General features: G+C 25.4%; 1 protein-coding gene and 2 non-coding genes across 5 annotated transcripts in view; all 3 read right to left on the bottom strand.

Moving 5' to 3' along the window:
* The window catches only part of LOC105249384 (sodium-independent sulfate anion transporter), a 16,916-nt gene extending 11,947 nt beyond the window's left edge, over positions 1–4,969 (bottom strand). The window contains exon 1 of one of the 3 annotated variants that reach the window (XM_011254808.3): positions 4,781–4,969. In XM_011254808.3, the coding sequence (XP_011253110.1) occupies positions 4,781–4,829 (49 nt within the window). In that variant the 5' untranslated portion in view covers positions 4,830–4,969. The other 2 variants (XM_011254815.2, XM_020026959.2) reach the window with 2 other exon arrangements.
* Positions 4,094–4,175, bottom strand: Trnas-aga. The gene has a single exon. It is a non-coding gene; the product is annotated as a tRNA-Ser (tRNA).
* Positions 4,970–15,481: 10,512 nt separating the features above from the next.
* On the bottom strand, positions 15,482–15,563 carry Trnas-gcu. Its single transcript has one exon. It is a non-coding gene; the product is annotated as a tRNA-Ser (tRNA).
* Positions 15,564–22,617: the final 7,054 nt, after the last annotated feature.

The raw sequence follows: 22,617 nt of genomic DNA, 5'->3' as shown, positions 1-22,617 counted from the left end.
CTTCAATGTTCTAATCAATGTTCTGATGACAATTACGATAAAAAAACTAGACTATGTAAACGTGTTATTAAAAAATTGCAACACGTGCAAATATTATTTCTTATTATTAATATTAAATATTATTTATTATATCTATTTGTTTTACTAAAGAATAAAAAATGTATTATCCTCAATATATCTTTAATTAATTAAAATTATCTAATATGAATATATCTTTAATTAATTAAAATTATTAATAAATTGGTTAATTATACGTACATAGTGTCATAGTTACTTGTATTATACGTACATAGTGTCATAGTTACTTGTATCTTAACACGTGTCAAGTTCGCGTATCTTGATACACTCTAATTTTTACTTGTCAGCACATCACATAAATAATTTTTTGCTAGAAACTTTTAGTAGCGAGCAAATCACGAAATTTTTAGTCGTATATTTTTAAAATTATATTTTATTGGCGCGAATTTTCTCTCTCTTTCCCTTTTCAGGGAAATTTTCTTAAAAATGAGATTTAGACTTCCTATTCAGTACAGAGTTTATGAAATACTGATACGTTCCGTACTCTTAATAACTTATTAAGAGTTGAGGAAAGGTAATAATTTTTTTAATAATCCATTAGCATCGCGATAACGTCTTTATTAATGTGCCAATACACTGACAGTTTTCAAGATAAGGTTTCCTTACATAGGCTATTTGAAGAGAGACAGTCGATTTATCATTATAATCTCACCAAAAAATATTTAATAACTCTATGATTCTCGTGATTCTCAAGATTATTAGCCATCACATGATAATGTCGCAACAATGGCACTATTATATATTTACAGGAATATATACTACACACACAAACACGTGAGATTTGTATGAGAGATTTATCTCAGAAATCTTGAGGAATTAATTTGATGAAAATTAAATAAGAAAGAGAAAGAGAGGGAAAAAAATGCCTAAAAGAATTTGGCCGTCGAATTTTTTAGTTCATTTAAACTCAATAAAATTTAGCAATTAATTTTTCCATCATTTTTCTTTTATCGATAAAAAAATTCATTACACAAAGAGAGAAAAAGAGAGAGAGAGGGAGAGAAAGAGAGAGAGAGAGAGAGAGAGAGAGAAATAGTGAATAAGAGAGAATTTTAATTGTTAAAAGGTTTTTTATTTATGTAGTTATGATTGTTTATTTAGTTATGTAGTTATGGCCATTAAAATTATATATAACATTTTTAGTAATATTATTAAAGAACAAGTGTTATAGCTTTATGTAATTATGTATATTATTAAAACAATTCTTATTTATATATAATTTTATATAAAATTATATTATATTTAAAAAATTATATTTAAAAATTATATTTAAAATTATATTATATATTATATTTTATATAAAATTCTTAAATTTCGTATATTATTAAAATCTTTTAAAAATTAAAAATGTACTTCATTAAAAATATCATGAGTATTAGAATATATATATATATGTATATATATATATATATATACACACACACACACAGGATTCTAAAAAGGTATGTATGTATGTATATATATATATATATATATATATATATATATATATATACATACATACATACCTTTATGTCCATATAACATTTTTTTATCCTTCAGATGAGGAATATCTTCTTAAATTTTGGACATATCTTTTTGGAACACCCTGTGTATATATATATATATATATATATATATATATACAGGGTATATATATATATAAATATATATATATATATATATATATATATACAGGGTGTTCTAAAAAGATATGTCCAAAAAATTTAAGAAGATAATCCGTATCTGAAGGATGAAAAAATGTTATACGTCGACGTAGCGATTCACGGACACGTTCAAAAATGCCCAGCGTACAACGGATTGTCTCGCAACCTGCAGTGATACGGTCACGAAGATCTTGAATATCACGCAATGGTGGCATTTTTTAACGTGTCCGTGAATTGATGCGTCGACGTGTCACTGCTTGTATTCAGGAAAATGATGAACATTTTCAACATTTATTGTAACATACTCAAGGTCACATTAAAACCAAATGTAAATAAGCCTAATTAAACGATTGTCGTCTACAATAATTAATTCTAAATTTTTCCTTGTGTAAATAATACAGCTAACAGTATTTTCAACATAATTCCTGAAATAAGCATTTCCGCACCTATGTCCATATAATATTTTTTCATCCTTCAAATGTGAGGAATATCTCCTTAAATTTTTGACATACCTTTTTAGAACACCCTGTATATATGCATTGATTTGAATTATTCTATATATGAATTATAATCAGAGTTTCAGAAAAAAAATGTTAAAATGTATATATACAGGGTGTCCGATTTTAACATTCACACTCGAATATCTCGAAACCATGGCGATTTCGGTGAAAATGTTTTAAACAAAAGTTATGGTTTCAAGATAGCCATAAGATAGTGTCATTGGTTTTACCTTGAAAAATCGTTTGAAGATCACGTGATAGTCAACTTCAATTTTTTAAACGGAACTGCCTATTTTTTATTACTTATTCTTGTAGCTTATCTCGGGAGCTTTCCAAAACACTATAATAAAGTATTTCTTCATTGAGTACTTTTCGAGTTATGAGGTTTGAAATAATTTTTTAATTTTACATGAACCATGAAATACCTAGTAAAATATTCATTTTTCGATAATCTCACCTTAATATTTTTATGTACAAAATAATAAAAGGAATTAATTGGTGTAAAAACAACTGTATATTTCTTTAGACCAATTGATTCCTTTCATTACTTTATGCATAAAAGTATTAAGGTAAGATAATCGAAAAATAAATATTTTACTAGCTATTTTATGGTTTATGTAAAATTGAGAAATTATTTCAAGCCTCAAAACTCGGAAAGTACTTAGTGAAAACTAATTTAATTATAGTGTTTTGGAAAGTTCCCAAGATGAGCTGCAAGAATATGCAATAAAAAGTAGGCAGTTCCATTTAAAAAAATTGAAAGTAACCTTCATGTGGCCTTCAATTAACTATTCAAGGTCAAATTAATAACATCATCTTATGTCTCGATTGAAACCATACAACTTTTGTCTGAAACATTTTTGCTCAAAATGCTTTGTTGAAGAATTATCGTGCGTTTTTTAAAATGCAACACCCTGTATATATATATATATATATATATATATATATATATATATTATATATTTTATATAGAAACGTTTAACTTAAAATAAATTATATATATATATATAATTTATTTTAAGTTAAACGTTTCTATATAAAATATATATAAAAAAATAAGAATTCATTATATTGGAAACTTAAAAATACAGTACGTTCATTAAATTTCTTCTCTCTCTAAAGAAAGACAATATTAGCAAGATTAATTGATTATTGTCGTCGAGATGTTATATGTGGAAGAAAGATTTTGATTAATCACCAGACCACACGCTTTGATGATTTGACATATTTGTGAAGCGCATATGACTGCTATTATGTGCGATAAAAAGATAAATAAACAATTATAATATGTGTCGCTATTTACAAGACTTTGATAGTGGCTTAAAACAAAGAAGCAGCATCGTCATTTAACTGCTTGACATAATAATTTACTTTTTCTTATTGCATTAATTATTTGTTTAATAATATTTTAATTATTGTTAATAAGCAATAAATTTATAATGAAGAAAGTGACATGATACAAATTATTTACATTAAAATAACAAATTTTTTGTATTAAAAAAAAATTGTTTTTTACAGTATATTTCTATACTATATTATATTATACTATATATATTATAATGAGATATAATATCCGACAAAAATCATTTTTCTAAATGTATATATATTCTTGTATGAAACCTAACTGCTCTCGCCCTAACATATTAAATTATTAATATATATTTTTAAAGTAACTTTAAATATATTTTTTATAAATTTATATTTTAAATTGTAATATTTACAGTCTCTTTATATTATCTTTCAAGTAAAAGTTTTCTCAAAAAAGAAATTGTTTATGAAAACTAGCAGCTCTTTTCTTATGTCAAATCTACAAATATATTTTGGTATTTGCAGATATTTTTCGAAAAATAAAAAAAAATTATTATCTCTCGCAGTCGGTAGGACTCGAACCTACGCTCCCAGAGGGAATCTGATTTCTAGTCAGACGCCTTAACCACTCGGCCACGACTGCTTCACGCAAATACTCTTTTTTCTTTAACAATAATATCATATAGAATAAGTAAAAATGTTAATATAATTTATATCATACATTTTTTTCTTAATTTATATTTAAATTTTAACATTGAAGAAATAAATAAATAAATAGTCATTCAAGAAAGATGAAAGATATGAATATGATTGATGATCCGAAAAGCATTTTTTTCCTTTTTTTTAATAAAACATGCACAGATCACTATATCCTCATCTGAATAAAAATAACAAAAAAAAATAAAAAACAATAATAAAAAATCAAATATATAAAGAAACAGGAAATATATAAAATATATAAGAAAATATATAAGAAATAGGAAAATGATATAATAATAAAATTAAATATCAACAAAACAAACGATATATATATATGTATATATACACAAAAATAAGTATGCACACAAACCTATTTGTAAAAAATAAAAATATGGAATATCTATTTATATTTATTCATACATAATAATTTTGCATAATATTCATGCATGAGTCATAACGAATAGTGGCAGGAAGTGATAGTCTAATCGATCGAAATGCATAAATAATGCACAAAAAGAGTGTATCTGAGAGAATTAAAGCAGAACTTACTTGAGAAAAGCGGTGTTGCCTCGTTAAATCTTCTTTGTGAAAACGGCATTTCATGCTATCAGAGACCACACAAGAAGAACAAATATGCGATTTATTCGTGCATCGCATCCGTGTTTCCTATAAGACATGCTAGAAATCCTTCGATTAGATAAAGAAGAGTCGATAAAGCAGAGATTGAGCACGATCAAGCACGATCGATCACATGCATACTCCACGAACAGTGACGCATAAACACGCATTTTTTATTACCTCGAACTCGTCCGTCGCTTGTTGTATGCGTATGCATGTGTTGATATCTCTATCATATACTTGTTCTGTCATTAAACGCAATATTATTGTATAATATAGATTCTCGAAAATAAATTCAATTTCTCGAGGCAATGTCTATAATTTTTACAAATACTAATGCTAATAATGTGTGAAACTAATATTATAAGAAATATATCATAAAATTAAATAGAGAAGAGTTTTATAATTTAAATTAAATTTTATTATTCTAGAGTTATTTTAAAAATAATTTAATTCTGATATTCGTCAAAATTTTGCAAAAAATATTTAATAAAATATTGGAATAATTAAAATTTTTTGTATACATATATATCTATATATGTACGTATATATTGTTTACAAATATATTTGTTAAGATATATTTTTAATAGCGGATGCACATACATATATTATTTACCTTATATACTTTTTAATATTATATTACATATTTGTTATTATGTATTTTTTAATATTGAGATTAAAGACAAAATTAATACAATTTCTCTCTATGTGCACAAAATAGTATTCTATTTTGTGAAATTATTTAAATCTCAATTAAATCTGAAAAATAACTGATGCTGTTTTTCAAAATTTGTTTTTATTTTAATTATTTGAAAGGCTTTAGATTTTGCATAAATTACAAAGATCGCTAAAAATACGCTGACAATGATTAACACACTAATTGCAATCTAATCCAGTATGTGATAGCGTCGCTTCCTGCTATTGTTTGTCTCTGTCTTAAGCCTTGAAACAATTAACGCGAAATTTGTTACGTGCCGTGATTATCCATACGGCTAAGTGTCAATCAAGATAATTAAGATATACGATATCATAAAGATTATGATATAATTAAGTACCACTACAATAGGAAGTATGTGCTAGTAATGGTAGAATTAAACATTAATTATTAATGTAGAAATATCTGCAGTGAATGTTGTCACGTCGTAAGCTTCAAGTATCTTTTCAAGTGCTTCTGTATCAGATATTCGATTGCGTTTACATCTGGCTTGTTCATGACCTCGGATTTGTATGTCTATATTCTACATGCTCGAATCTTCACATCGTTCCTTGAGTATCGCGACCTCCAAGTATCATATGATATAATAGATATTTTAAAAGATTCTTTTCACAGGGATGAATTTCTCCATTATATTTTCCATTATATATATATATATATATATATATATATATATACATATACAGGGTGTCCCAAAAGTCCCGGAACGGTCGAATATTTCATAAACTATGTACTTTAGAAACAAATGTTTCAGACAAAAGTTGTATGGCTTGAAGAGGGCCATCAGATAGTGGCAATGATTTGACCTTGCAAAGTCATTTGAAGATGACGTAAAGATCACCTTTAATTTCTTAAATAGAACTCCCTATTTTTTATATATTTAATTATATTTTTTATATACATATTCATGTAGCTTATCTCGAGAGCTTTCCAAAACACTATAATAAAGTATTTCCTCATTGAATATTTTTCGAGTTATGAGGCTTGAAATCATTTCTTAATTTAAAGTATTTCTTCATTGAGTATTTTTCGAGTTATGAGGCTTGAAATCATTTTTTAATTTTACATAAACCAAAAAATATCTAGTAAAATATTCATTTTTCGATTATCTTACCTTAATACTTTTAAATACAAAATAATGAGAGGAATCAATTGGTGTAAAGAAAACACATAGTTGTTTTAAAAAAAAATGTAATTGTTAATTGCAAATTACATATTTTTTTCTTAAAAACAACTATGTTTTTCCTTTATACCAATTGATTCCTCTCATTATTTTTTATATAAAAGCATTAAAGTTAAAAGTACATAAAAACATTAAAGATAATCGAAAAATGAATATTTTACTAGATATTTTATGGTTTATGTAAAATTAAAAAATGATTTCAAGCCTCATAACTCGAAAAATACTCAATGAAGAAATACTTTATTATAGTGTTTTGGTAAGCTCTCGAGATAAGTTATAAGAATAAGTAATAAAAAATGGGAAGTCCCATTTAAAAAAATGGAAATGACCTTGAAATCTCTGAAACGCCTCCACCTATAAAAAAATTATTAGTAGCATATTACGGCCATTTTGGTACCGTACAACTTTTATAAGTACAAAATTTTTGTATCTCTAAAAATAACAGAAATATTATAGGTGAACATAGTTATTGGTCCACCCTGTATATATACAGGGTGGGGCATTTATCTTGAGACAAGATAATATCTCGATTGGAGTCGATTATTTTGAAAAAAGTTTTAGACAAAAGTTGTAGGGCATTAAAGAGGCTATCGAAAGGTCCATATTACAACTTCCGGTCTAGACCGGAAGTGGCGTTTTTTGATCAGAATTCGTTTTTTTAAATGGAAACACCCATTTTTTGCCGCGGATTTCGATTGGAAATCGAAAAAAAAATACTTTTTGTTCTTATTATTTTTTCGATTTAAACCATATTTTGGCCATAAAAAACAAAAAAACACAAAAATCTTGAGATAACGGAGTACCTTATTGGAATCCCTTTTTTAACTTTAAGGTTGAAAAACTGTACAACTATTAACTACTTTTAGCACTACCCAGGAATAACGACGTGGACGTAGTAGTTTTTTATCCCCTTTGGGGTGCTTGTTTTAGGTGAGTCCCCTTGCCTCTCACAATTTGGTATGATTGTCTTATCTGTTTGAAATTAATTTAATTTAATAAGTGCTCAAATTGGCGACCTTCGACTTCAATGCACTTATTGATCCGAACTTCCATAGATCGTACACAACTGCGGAGTACATCAGGTGATATTTTGGCACAAGCATTTCGGATTCGTTGCATCATATTTTCAGAGATGTTGGCACTTCTTTGTAAACTTCGCTCTTTATGTAACCCCATAAATAAAAGTCCCCCCCCATCCCGTAAATAAAAGTCTGGAGACGTAAGGTCTGGAGATCTTGCTGGCCAATTTACTGGACCCCCTCTACCGATCCAGCGTCCATTGAATTCGCGATCCAAAACTTTACGAGCAGTTCGGGAGTAATGCGATGGACATCCATCGTGTTAAAACCACATTTGTTGTCTTACATTTAAGGGTACGTCCTCAAGTAAAAGCGGAAGTTGATTTTGTAAAAAATTACGATATGTTTCGCCGTTTAAATTGCCTTCAATGAAGTATGGACTTACTATCTTGTCACCAACTATTCCACACCAAACGTTCACAGACCATTGACGCTGATGCTCAACGTAACCAATGTGGATTTTGAATACTTCAGTAGTGCATGTTATGTCTATTAACCGTGCCGTGGTTCGTAAAAGAGGACTCGTCTGAAAATAGGACTTTAGCAAAGAAATTAGGATCTTGTTGTATTTGTTGACATGCCCATTGACAAAAGATAACTCGGTTCTGAAAATCATTATCATGAAGTTCTTGGTGCAACGAAATGTGATAGGGATGATATTTATAACGTTTTAATATCCTGCCTACACTACGTCGCGAAATTCCAGAATCGCGTGCAATTTGTCGAGTACTGACATGAGGGTCAACATTTACTGCAGCTAATACAGCAATTTCATTGTCAGTTCCAGTAACTAGGTTTCGACGAGCTCTTTTTCTCTTAGACACACTTCCCTCTTATAGAAATTGTGTAACAACCCGATAAAAAGATGCTCGAGATCGCACGTTATCTGGAAAACGTTCAGCATAAAGTGTAACGGCATCGTCAACATTTCTACCACATTCACCATAAATAAGAATCATTTCTATCTTCTCTTCTACAGAAACAGCCTCCATTTTAAAAAAAGTTTTGCACTGACAAAATTTGAAAAGATAATCTGATTTCAGAAAAAAAATTAGGATAAATGAAATGGGCTAAATATCCCCTATATTAAATTTAAAAACTCACGAAAAAAGAAAACGAAAATACAAAAAAATGTCAATTATTCCTTTTCAAAGTAATCCGTTAAATCTTTTTCTAGTTTATTAAGTTTAGATTAAAAATCACCACCCCATGAAAAAGTAGTCTGTACTTTACATGTGATATATGCTATCCAAAGTGTTTTGGCCTCCTGGACACAACCCCAACAAAGTACTCCGTTATCTCAAGATTTTTGTGTTTTTTTGTTTTTTATGGCCAAAATATGGGTTAAATCGAAAAAATAATAAGAACAAAAAGTATTTTTTTTTCGATTTCCAATCGAAATCCGCGGCAAAAAATGGGTGTTTCCATTTAAAAAAACGAATTCTGATCAAAAAACGCCACTTCCGGTCTAGACCGGAAGTTGTAATATGGACCTTTCGATAGCCTCTTTAATGCCCTACAACTTTTGTCTAAAACTTTTTTCAAAATAATCGACTCCAATCGAGATATTGTCTTGTCTCAAGATAAATGCCCCACCCTGTATATATATATACATATATATATATATATATATATATATATATATATAAAATGGTATTTAAATCCTGAAATTCTTTAAGGGGGAACATATACCCAGAACGTACCAAAAATGATTCTATTTTCATAAATTTTTTCGTGGAAATTATTAGGATTATCAAAAAAAGAGTTTTATCATATATTTTTCTTAATATAATATACAGTGTTAAATTTATTAAAAATATTAAAAAATATAGCAGATATTATTGCTAGCGTCACAAGTGTTCGCACGTGTTACGGTTTGCGGTAACTATTGTGCTATCTACAAGGTTCATCTGAAATAAAAAAAATTAAATGAGTCTTAAAATAGATGGATATATCTAGTCTTTGTCATAACCGATTTAAAAAGTTCGCAATATTTAAAAAATGGCGTTTATCTGAATTCGAAGATGCGAATTTTCGCATAAAAAATCGATTGTTTTTTGGTAATGAAAAAATAATAAAAGACCAAAAAAAAACGGCTACGACAAAGACCGCATTTCATGCTGAATAAGTAGAAAAAAACCAAAATGTGATCTATCCAGTGGTTCTCGAGATATTTTGATTACCGATTTTGAAAACATAGTTTCAAAAAAAACGCGTTTAAAGTTGTAAATATACTTTTAAACAATATATCAGTGATTTTTTTTTACTTATGGAATCATTTATTTCAGAACCATGTGAGTCCTCTGCAGACATGGTAGCCTGTAACAATTCAAATTTGGCTTACGACGTAATCTTGCCTACTTCGTTAGGAGTAGTACATTTCGCTCTTATTATTCGACGTGAATCTTCTGTAGAAGCATATTGATGCGCATTTGATTCTGCGCGATGTTCATTGCTTGCATGAATTAATTTACAAGTGATTTTAAGGATGTTTTGTATGTACAATCCCAGCAAAAAGTAGCTGAAAATCAATATTGACGAATATATCCACTTTTGGTGTATTTTGAGTAGAAATTGTATGAAATATTACAATTTGATCTTAGCTAGAGTGCAGAGATATATTTTTTAACATTTATCGCGTTTTTACTGAAATATTCCGAATTTTGTTAATCGAAATGATTAACTTCTGGCAGAGAATTTCGCCTTGTGACAGATACATGGTTAACTTCATTGAATTATATTTAATATCTTTTTAACCAGTTATTATAGTATTTGTATAATATATTATTTGACCAAATATTTCCTCTGTATCTAAACTTTTGCAAATTTTAAACAAATTCTGAATATTATTTTCATGTTTCGTGTTTTTGTCTTTTGAATCGACGTGGTTATACGTTTCCCATAAGAACACATGTTAATTTGGTGCAAATTAAAATCCTTATAACTTGTGAGAATGCTTTAGTGAATCGATTTAAAAATTGTACTAAAGATTCTAAACACATGTAAGGACATTCTATACAATTTTCATTAAATTCTTAATATTTTGAAAATAGATACAAAACATTATTAAATTTTAAATCCGAATTCACGCATACTTTTTTCTTTGAATGTTATATCATCACAATGTTTACATTTCACACACTCAGATATTGCAGTAAAATAAAATTTAATATTCTGTATCCAAAATTTTTTTTCTAACACTAACATTCTATTACTCATTTATTACTAGCGTTTTTTAACATTAAACAGAAAGAGAACAAGAAGTATAGATGCTATAGGGTTATAGTTTGTCAAGTAACATTCACCCACCAAGCGTGAAGCCAAGCGCTTACCTCTTTAAAACGCTATAACTTTTCTTATTTTTTTAAAATTTCGACTTGAAACTTTAGAAAAATATTCTTAAGATGTCATATTATAAGAAAATGCAGTAATTAAAAAATCGATTTTTTTGAATATATATCCTCCCATAAATGTTAAAAATTCAAATGTTAAAAGTTGGAAACTTAATTATTTTTAGATATTCTATAATTAGATTTATATCTTAGAATCTTAAAATTGGAGAACATTGCAAAAAGATTTTTTTTTATTCTCGATTGTTGTCAATAAAAATTATTAAAGTCTCGAATTCAATTATATTTACAAGATACATGATTTTTATAATGATACAAAATGTTAAAAAAAATGTCTCCGCCAAAAAACATTAAAAATGAATTAATTTAAAATTTATATTATTTATTTAAATATTAAAATTTATATTATTTATCCAAAACAAGGTGTATTATATTATTTATCCAAGACAAGTGTTTCTAAAATCTGACTCAACCTCTGAAACTCGGAAACAACTTTAGATATGGGAAAACATTTTAGATAAAAGTTGTAGAATATTAAAGAGGACAGATAATGAAAATATGGAATTAATCTTGTGTAACTTTTTCAAATGCAAATCAATACAACCGATGTTTTCTGAAATAAAATGCACCTTTTTTTACTACATATTCTTATAACCCTTGTTAAGACGTTTTCAGAATACTATAAGAAAATATTTTTTTCTTAAAACACATTTATTTTTCGATTATCTTACCTGAATACTTTTATGTATAAATAATGAAAGGAATCAATTGAATCATAAAACAAAGGAATCACAAAACACATAATTGTTTTTAAGAAAAAATATGTAATTTACAATAAGTAGCTGTATGTTTTTCTTAAAAAGCAATTATGTGTTTTCTTTACACCAATGAATTTCTTTCATTATTTTGTACATAAAAGTATTTTAAAGTAAGATAATCAAAAAATATCTTATGTGAGATTTTATAGTTTATGTAAAATTAAAAAATTATTTCAAATCTTATAATTCCAAAAGTTATAAATAAAAAGTATTTAATAAAAGAATACTTTATTATAATGTTCTGAAAACATTTCAACAAAGACTATAAAAATATGCAATAAAAAAAGAAGATTAAAAAAACATCGACATTGATCTTGAAAAAAAGATCATTCAAAATAAGTCCATATTTCAAAATCTGTTCTCTTTAATATCCGACAACTTTTGTCTAACATTTTTTTCTATATAAAAGCCGTTTCCAGGAGCTGGGTCAGACTTTAGAGACTGTATACATTTATTTATTATGTTCATATTTTATTTTGTTATATTTCATTAATATGAAGTGAAACATTTTATTATGAAAATAAAATTTATCATATCTTATTTAAAATAAGAAAATAATTTGATTAATATAAATAATAAAATATAAATTCTTCGATTCATTTTCGAATATGACTTTTAAATGATCAGGGTTGGGTAATAACTAGTTGATTAGTTAAAAGTTAAAAAAAAAGTTAAAAAGTTAATAATTTTTAACTCAACTTAGTTATTTTAAAAAGAGTTAACTTTTAACTTTAACTAGTTATTTTTAAAACACATAAACTTAAACTTATTAACTTTCCCCCCAAATTTATTTGATGATTCATATTATTATTATTTAGAGTAATCGAATTTTAAAATTACAATCTAATTTAATATAAAATGAAATAATGCTTTTCAAAATTTTAACTTTTATCTTAACTAACGTTAATTTAATCTTAACGTAACTTTTATTGAGTTAATTTTTTATTTGTATAACTTTTAACATAACTAAATTAATTTTTTAACCCATTAACTTTAACTTAATTTAATTTTTTTTAAAATATAAACTTACCCAACCCTGCAAATGACAAACAATTATTTACAGTAAATGTAATATTCAATAAATATACATATTAAAATAATACATACATATATATGTCTTATCGTATATATTAATGTTTTTAATGCATTTGCATTTACAATAAAATTTCTAATATTTAAAAAATATCTTTTTATAAGTAATTAATTGTATGCTTCTTATGTTTATAAAAAATACAAAAATCGATAAGCCTGCGCGTCATGAAATCTTTGTAAATACATATATATACATAGGTATGGTATAGATGATTATATTACTATTGCTGGTTATAAATGGAAGCATTCTGAACAATATTTTCGAAAATATTCAGATAATTTAACATATATATTATATATATAATATATAAACATGTGCAAATAACGTATGCATGTAACGAATTAAATTTCGTTTAGCTTATCAGTCGGGTAAAGTGTACGATGGACAAATGTTTATCAGAAAATGCATTACTCGATGATACGAGAAATGCATAAGTGTGTAATGTATATGCATTGAAGGATTTAAATAAATTCACAATTAAACAATGTGATAATCAAGTTAATACATTACTTTGTAAATTGCAATTAATGCGAAAATCGTGGTTGCAGAGATTAGTCTATTAGCAATGTGTTATTGTGCAATTAAACATAATAACGACATAATAATGTAATTCAATGTATCCTAATAAAACGGATGGAAACATTTTTTTCCTATTTCTGATAAAAAGTTATAATCGTAGTTGAAAATAATAAAGGTAAAGAAAATTTTCATAAGGAAAATTTAATCTTAATAATCATATTTAGTCTATATTTTATTCTTATTTTCAATTATTTCTTTACAAATGTACTCAAATATTATTAAATTAATATTATTAACTAATATTACTAAATGAAAGTCATTATTTCAACAGAGATGAAAAATAAGGATGTAAAAAATAACATAATTGTTTATTTATTTTTCTACTACGTCAAATGTTGTGTTTCTAAAATTTTTTTCGTCTCAAAACATTTTTTATTGTAATGTAAATTACAGTGAACAAAACAAACCCGCAATTATATTTGTTGTATATTTAATGACGAAATTTCAGAAAAAAATGGAAATTAAACAATGATGGCAAGAATATAGAATGCGGAAAATATTCATTATAAATCGATAATTCATCATGTTTTTCACTGCACAGCTCTAAAAATACGTATTAAAACGTAATTCGATCTCGATTGTTATTTCAAATGGACAGCATAGTTTGCACAAATGATCTCAAAACATGTTTCAATTTTATGTAATCAATCACATAAGGTATATTGTTAGTGGAATAAAAATATTCATTGGTGAATTATTCTTTGTAGTAAATGTTCTAGTCATCCATCAATATTTTACTTGCGTTGGCTAATCAATCGAGAATCAAAATTAGTAATTATGAATAAATTGAGCATCGTGAAAGTTATATCATATGGATATATTTCATTATTTTTTTATTTTGTATAAATATAGACTTAATTAAAAATTTATTCAATAATATAAATTTTCACATAAATTTTTATTATTATGATTCTAAATTATGAAAAATTTAAATAAAATACTATACAGTATTTTATATAAAAGTTTCTGTGAAATTTTCTATAATATTAATAATATTTTTTATGTGATATTAAATTAAAACTAATTTTAGTATGATAACATTATTATTATTATTATTATTATTATTATTATTATTATTATTATTATTATTATTATTATTATTATTATTATTATTATTATTATTATTATTGTTATATATTACAATGTAACTTATTAACACAAACTTATTAACTTGTTAACATGATTTTTCTTATATCATACTAATATACTCTTAGAAAATATTATGACTAATAACGAGTATGAGAGTTTCATTATCTCTTCATTTCAAAATGCGGTTTTGAAATAATTGACAGTTTTTATTTGCTATTTACATAATGCACAAAAAGATTTCCGTCGATTTTACAACAAATCATTCATGCAAATCGTTGCATAATATATATTACATAAGATATCATTTGATATTTTTGTAATTTTTCTACGAATATAATTTTTCTCATGAACGCATTACATTACATTGTAATTATATTGTTATTATATATAATTTTGTATATATCTAAAATAATAAAATTTTATTAAAATTGTATTAATATTATTAATAGTATTAAATTATTAATAAAAAATAAATTATTCATAAAAAATTTAATTAAAATTCTTTATTTTTTTTCTTTTAAAAGTGTTCAAATATAGTAGTGTTTGATAAAAAATCATTTTGTGTATAAAGGCGGCGAAATTGCGCATACGTATTATCAACATAAAATTGAGTTTAAATATCTTCATCACTTGAACTTGACCGCATATTTATTTGTGACTGATACTAATATTTTATGAGAAAATCCGGTAAGAAAGCCTCATTGCAAACTAACACAAAAAGCGAAACGACGAGGATGGGATTCGAACCCACGCGTGCAGAGCACATTGGATTAGCAGTCCAACGCCTTAACCACTCGGCCACCTCGTCCGATGTCAAAAGGGGACATGTTTGCTGAAGTAATTCGTCCGTCATAATACTTATATAGATACTACATTTTGTATTTGTACAAACACGTTTGTCATGTCTATATATGGTTGATTTATATTTTTTGCAATATGTATACAGTCATAGTATCAAGTGATATTTTATAAATTATATGAATACATAATATATATAATTTATAAAATATCACTGATTAGATGTTTTAAATTGTATACCCTGAATTGTTGAGTCTTTTATGATGGACTTTTTTACAAATATAGCTTCGATTTAAGTTTGTTTAGGAAATCTATTTGTAATATGATTGATATTAATGTAATCATAGTAATACAATTAATTATATTATATGTATCTAATATACTTAAAAAATAGAAAAATTAAATTTAAAAAAAAATAAACTTTTTTATTTGATATAAATTAAATATTTATTTTTATAAAACAAAGTTCTCCCTCTCTCTCTCTTTTATTTTTATTTTTACGTTTTAATAATTAATAGTTTATATTTAAAACTATTTGCGAGGATATATCAATATTTTAAACACAATTTTTCAATTTTCAATATTATATCTTTGTAACTAATTGTAAGTCTCAAATTAAAATTCTATAAAGTCTATTTAAAATTAAATAAAGAATATTACTTTATTACTTATTATTATTTGTTTTTCTGTATAGCGTTTAAAACCCATAAGTTTTATAACAAAAAACTTTTATTTTTCTAATTACTTATAACTTCGAAAGAAAGTTGCTGCGATATTATAGATGGAAAACTGAAAATTTACAGCTTTTAAAAGAAACTCACTTTGAGACATCTTATTATTATTTCGCCTAATATCAATTTCTACATAGTATTTACATTTAGTTGTTCGAATTAATTTAATTTCGATTCATTGTGCATGCGAGGATCGCTGCATCGCAACAACCTTGAACTTACGCAATTGTGCACGACGCATGCAATCATGAGATTTGTCGGAATATTTGTGTGATCCAATTGTCTTGCTTCAGTGGTCAAGAATAATTGGTATTATCAGATCAATTCCAACATAATTCCAGAAATCTCTCGAGACAATCATGATACTTGTTGCTTCTGGCTGCTAATCGCCTAATGCTATTTTGATTCTTTCTTATAACATAATGTATGCACTTAGGAGACGTACTTTCAAACATATATTTATGATAGAATTGAAATGAATCGATAATTGCGTTTGTGTTTTTTTATATCTCTTTCAATTAAAGAAATCGAAATTATTTTTTTTAAAGTAATACTTTAAATTGAAAAATATATACTAATCAAAAATACATATTCAATTTATATTTTATTTATGTCTATATTTTCTATAAAACATATAGAAATGTTAACATTAAATAATTGAAAAGCTTCCTGCATTTTTGGGAAATTTTTTCTTTTACAATACATTTTTTGGATATATTTTTTTCTCTATGATAGATAATCACGTTATAAATATTCAGAATCATCCGTATTCAATTGTCAGACGACTGCAAAATAAAATACAAATAATATATAAAATAACTGAATTTTTTTCAGATATATTACCAAGTCATGAAATACGCATTAAATCGGACGATCCCAAGAGAATGCGGATGTGCTGAAAAGCCAGAGTTATGTAATCTCATCGGCGATTCAGAGGAGGTAAAAGGAAGAAACACCAGGAATTCGAACGTGAGGAAAAGCCGAGGAATGCGTCGTCGTTCTATGAGGAATGTATCGAGGGCAAGCCACCGATCTTGAAGATTCGCAGCCGTAAAATGGTATCGCGCCACAATATCTGACGTGATATCCAAGAGTCACGATCGAGAAACTTGGATTTCGCTGATCATACGACTTGTAAAACTAGCTGGAGATAGAGCGTAATTTATTACGATTTTTTTATTAGTGATGAGCGCGAAAATTTAATATGATATCACACACACACACACACACACACACACACACACACACACACACACACACACACACACACTGTGTACATAGAAAGTATTAATACACCCTTTTAAAAAATATAATAATAATAAAAATGTAGTTAATCATTTTATGAATACAAAGTCAGCTCTTCTTTAGTTACTAGTTTTATATAATTCACTTTCTAAAAACTAATGAAGGAAGTATTTTGTAAATAGCCGAGACAAAGAATGTAATTTGAAATAAAGTTTATGTATTTTGAACTGCTTGTTAACCAACACGACATATTGTACAATTCTTGTTGTATAAGTTTCTTATTTTTGCAGGAAATTGAATTGCTTGATAGAGCACACGTATTAAGCCGAATAATTTAAAAAATTGAGATAAATGTGATTTTTTTAAAATCCTGTTACAAAATTGTATGTATAATGAATGTGTTTTATAAACGAGATTTTAAAATAATAATTTGTGTGTGTAAGTGTTACATATATCCTTATATTAAAATAATATTCAACAAATATCAAAAAATTAATATGAAGTTAAATTAACATTTCTATTGATGAGAAAATAAAAAAAGAAATTTTCTATATAAATTTAATTATAATAAAAAATTGAGCAACTCATAGACACATTTTCAAAATCTTGTTTTATTAGAAATTATCGATTACCTTTAGATCTAATCAAACAAGATAGAAAAACAACAAGATTAAAGCAATAATAATATTTATACATTATTATAATATCCATAAACTGTATATTTGATTGCAAAATGTTACAAATAATAAAATCGCTAATATTATGCCTAGATCAAGAGACACGGTAGTGTCTCGCGCCAATTCATGCGAAGCATTAGCGAAGCACTTCGTGTATCTATATACGCGAGTCGGACAGTTGAGAATAATTCAGATTACCAGATTACCAGATTTCAATAACGGCTGAACGGATTGAATACTTAGGTTTAATATCGATAGAACGAGTTTAAATTATATAAAGAAAGTATCTTTATTTTTGCGCTGCGTGATCTATAAACGGAGATATCATGACGCAAAATCGAAATATGGAAATTTTTATTTAAAAAACATCTTTATTATCATTGTCATCAACACACATATACATAACACATAGAAAGAGAAAACGTACAGTTCCTCTCGACAGAAGATTACGCTTTGCGATATTAATGACATGTGTCATTAGTGACATGTGTTATTAGCCGCATTGTATAGTGACAAGTATTGAAGTGCAAGTTAAATAACAAATAAAAATATAATATTAATTAAAATATTAATTAAAAATTGGCAAGTAAGAGCCAGTAAGATATGATAATTGGAGCGTAAGGTAAATAATAAATATCTATTTTAGAAGCTAAATATAAATATATATAATATAATAAAAGCATATATTATATATATTATATATATATATATATGTATATATATATATAAAAAAATATATATGTATATATATACATTTTACACATATATATATATATATATATATATATATATATGTGTAAAATGTATATATATACATATATATTTTTTTATACAATACCTCTAACCAAATTATACTAAAAAAGAAGCGATATAATCCTTAAAAACTTACGTTTTTAAAAAAAGAACAACAAGTTTATCTACTAATTGTATTTAACTGTTGTCTTGTCTATAAAAAGAGTTATATATAAAAATTGCGCCAACTAAGGATAAAAATTTGTACAAGATAAATAAAAGTACAAGGAAGAAAATTTGTACAAATTAATATAAAACAAAGTAAAAAAAATTTATTTTAAAAAACTTGGCGCTGCTAATAAAATAATATTTTAATTTCATATATATTTAAAAAATTAGAACATATTCTAATTATTAATTTTAATTATTACAGTCTAACATTTAAAAATGACTTAATTTTTTAAATTAATTTATTGCTTTCTAAATTAATTTATTGCTTTTTAAATTAATATATTGCTTTATATCTAGCAATTTAGAACAATATATTAATAAAATTGGCAGCGCCAAATTTTTTAATTAAAATTTTTTTTTTAAATAAAATTTTAAGTAAAATAAATTTTTAAGTAAAATTTTGTTTTACTTTTTTGTTTTATATTAATTTGTATTAAATGTTTGTTGTTAATTGTACAAGTTAAATTATATAAGTTTTCTTCCTTGTACTTCTATTTATGTTGTACAAATTTTTATCCTTAATTGGCGCAATTTTTATATATTACTATTTTTGTAAACAAGACAATAGATACAATTAGTACATGAATTTGGCGCCCTTTTTTTTAAAAAAGTAAGTTTTTAAGAATTATTATCTTAACCATGATTTTATTTTCATTACACGACACGATATAAAACAAAATTAAAAAAAAGAAAAAGGAATAGAAATTTTCCATCGATTTTGCGATTTTGAGATAATCGATAAAATCAAGCAAATACACATCAAATGACACACGATTAATGTAATGTGCTTTGTGTAACGCGATCGAGTTCCGTTGTATGTCCATATATACATTCGCGATAACGCCTCGCAACAAGATTCAATTATCCAACTTGCTCGTACATACGTGCGACGAATCAATACGCACTCCTCTCTTCTTGTTCTTGCGTATTAGTAGATTGAAATACTATAAACATTAACTAAATATTAAAATGTATTAAATACTAAACTATACACATTATATATCAAAAAATGTCACAGAATAATCCCTATTCCTTTCAAAATACCAAGAAACTTTTAATTAGTTTCGGGTTTATATTATCTTCTTAATTATCTTATTGAGAAAATGAATACTAATTAAGCTCTAGAGATATATATGTATATATTAATAACGAAATTTCCATTCTAAAAATTCTGATTATTTTTTAATTAACTAAAATAGACTTTACCTCTTTATTAAAATAAATTAATAATTTAAGTCAATAATTTGAATTAACTGTAAAAAAATTATAGGATAATTACAAAGATCTTTCAAAAATTATGAAATATATCTCATCCAATTATGAAATATACCTAATAAAATATACCTAATAAAATATACTTAAGCAAAAGAGATATAATCTAAATTAAATTCCTAAATATATATAATAAAAATGGCATATAATAAAAATGAAAGAACATTAATATAATGATAAATTAGTATAATGATAAATTTAATTTTATATTTGCTTTCTAATGTTTTATTGTTTTCATTATTATTTTCATCGATCTTTATTTATTATTTATTATTATATCTATACATTTTTAATTTAGATCTATATACATTTATAAAAGTGCAGCTGATGCTGTTCATTAAAATTTAAATGCACGATGGAGCGTTTGGTGCAATTTTATAATTTACTGTGATATAACTTTAACACAAATTAAATCATTTCGGAAGCTAATGAACAATTGCATCTGCCGTCATCTTAAACGGTTTTCTTTATTTTATCGCGAAGATTAACTAACGAAAAAATAATATCATTAAATGCAACATGTAAAGTTTTTTTGAATAATGAAATACATTTGCGTGTCGTCAATACCGCATATTATAAATTAAGTGCAATCATATTACAAAAATAATACAATTTAAATATGTGCTCATTACAATCCATAGATATGATTATTTTTTTATTATTCGAATATTATAATATTTGAAATTTGAATTATTTAGATTAAAAGTATAATAAAAGCTTCATCTTGATTAATCCCTAAATATCTGACAAAACAAGATTGACAGTTTGATAATATATAATCAAGTAAGCTTATTATCACAATAGAAATAAAATACATAAATTTATTTTATTTTTCTTATCTTATAATAACAAACTTCGTGATTTATACAATGGCTGTTTTGTGATTTATATAACGGCAATTTTCTTTTAAAAAAATTTAAAAAAATATGTCTTTGATTATTTAAAAATTCAAAATAAAGAACTTTTGGCGATTTAAAATATTAAAATAAGGAAAATAAATAAAAAGAAGTAAATTTTATATATATATATATATATATATATAATTTTTTATAAATTTTGAAGAAAATTTTTATATTCATTATATAATATAAATAATTGAAAAAAAATTTATATAATGTATTATATAATGATTATTTTTGTCAAAAAATATAATCAAAAAACTGCTTTAACAATATAATATATGATGTAAAATGAGGATAGAATAAAGAGACTGATATAGATTACGATTTTGATTTATATAAATTATTATATAGATCAAAATCGCAATCTATATCATATTATTCAGAGCACAATCATTAATCTAAATTGATTAATCGCCTACAAATAGAATAATAAATATCGCGCTTACTCATAGCATGTAAAACACTTTTATTGGGTTACATTTACATTACGATAATTACATTCCGTTCGAGTATGAGCTCTCTTCTACAAATGTAATGTAAACGTATATGCGTGATGATGTAAGAGAGAACGGAAACAATCGCGAGATAGTGAGCATAGCCAGGTAGGCAACAAAAATCTCTGGTCACTAGAGGAAGACTGCGTTCCTTATCGCTAACGTTGCATGTCGAGCATTAAATTATGTAATGTCGCTGCTGGTAAACAGTGATTACAACCATATACATGCCGATAGAATACTAAAATTTTTTTATATGTGTATTTTTTATGTGTTTTTGTATTTGTTTCTAAGAAAAAAAAGAGAGTTTTAAAAGTTGAGAAATTTTTAAAATTGTTCTCTTATTATATTAAACATGCTATATTTATGTAATTATCGATTTAAGTAAATCATCCAAACGCTTCTCGAAATCATATTTTTCTTATATAAATAAGTAAAAAAAATTTAATTTACGTATATGTATGTATGCGCTCTCACGAAATGAGTGTACAAGATGCAAATTAAATTAATCGCTCTTTATTTCAATGCTAAGAAACGCAAAAAAGCTTTGCAAGAGTATTGTAGCTAGTAAAATTTATTTTTACAATAATGTCAAATTAATTGAAATTGCAATTTACTCAATTGTAGCAATTTTCCATTTCGAAAGAATTTATTTATTGTTATTTGTACATAACTGCATTATAAAAATAGTTCACGAAAAATACATATTTCTAATGCACTCAGACATCACTCACATCCACACATAATTTGCAAAAATGTTCTATTATACAGAGTATCCCG

Source organism: Camponotus floridanus, unplaced genomic scaffold (genome assembly GCF_003227725.1).
Source record: "Camponotus floridanus strain SB8 unplaced genomic scaffold, Cflo_v7.5 scaffold18, whole genome shotgun sequence".
In the NCBI taxonomy this organism is placed as follows: Eukaryota; Metazoa; Arthropoda; class Insecta; order Hymenoptera; family Formicidae; genus Camponotus; species Camponotus floridanus.
The sequence above is the reverse complement of the archived record's forward strand: the minus strand, read 5'-3'. Positions and strand labels throughout refer to the sequence as shown.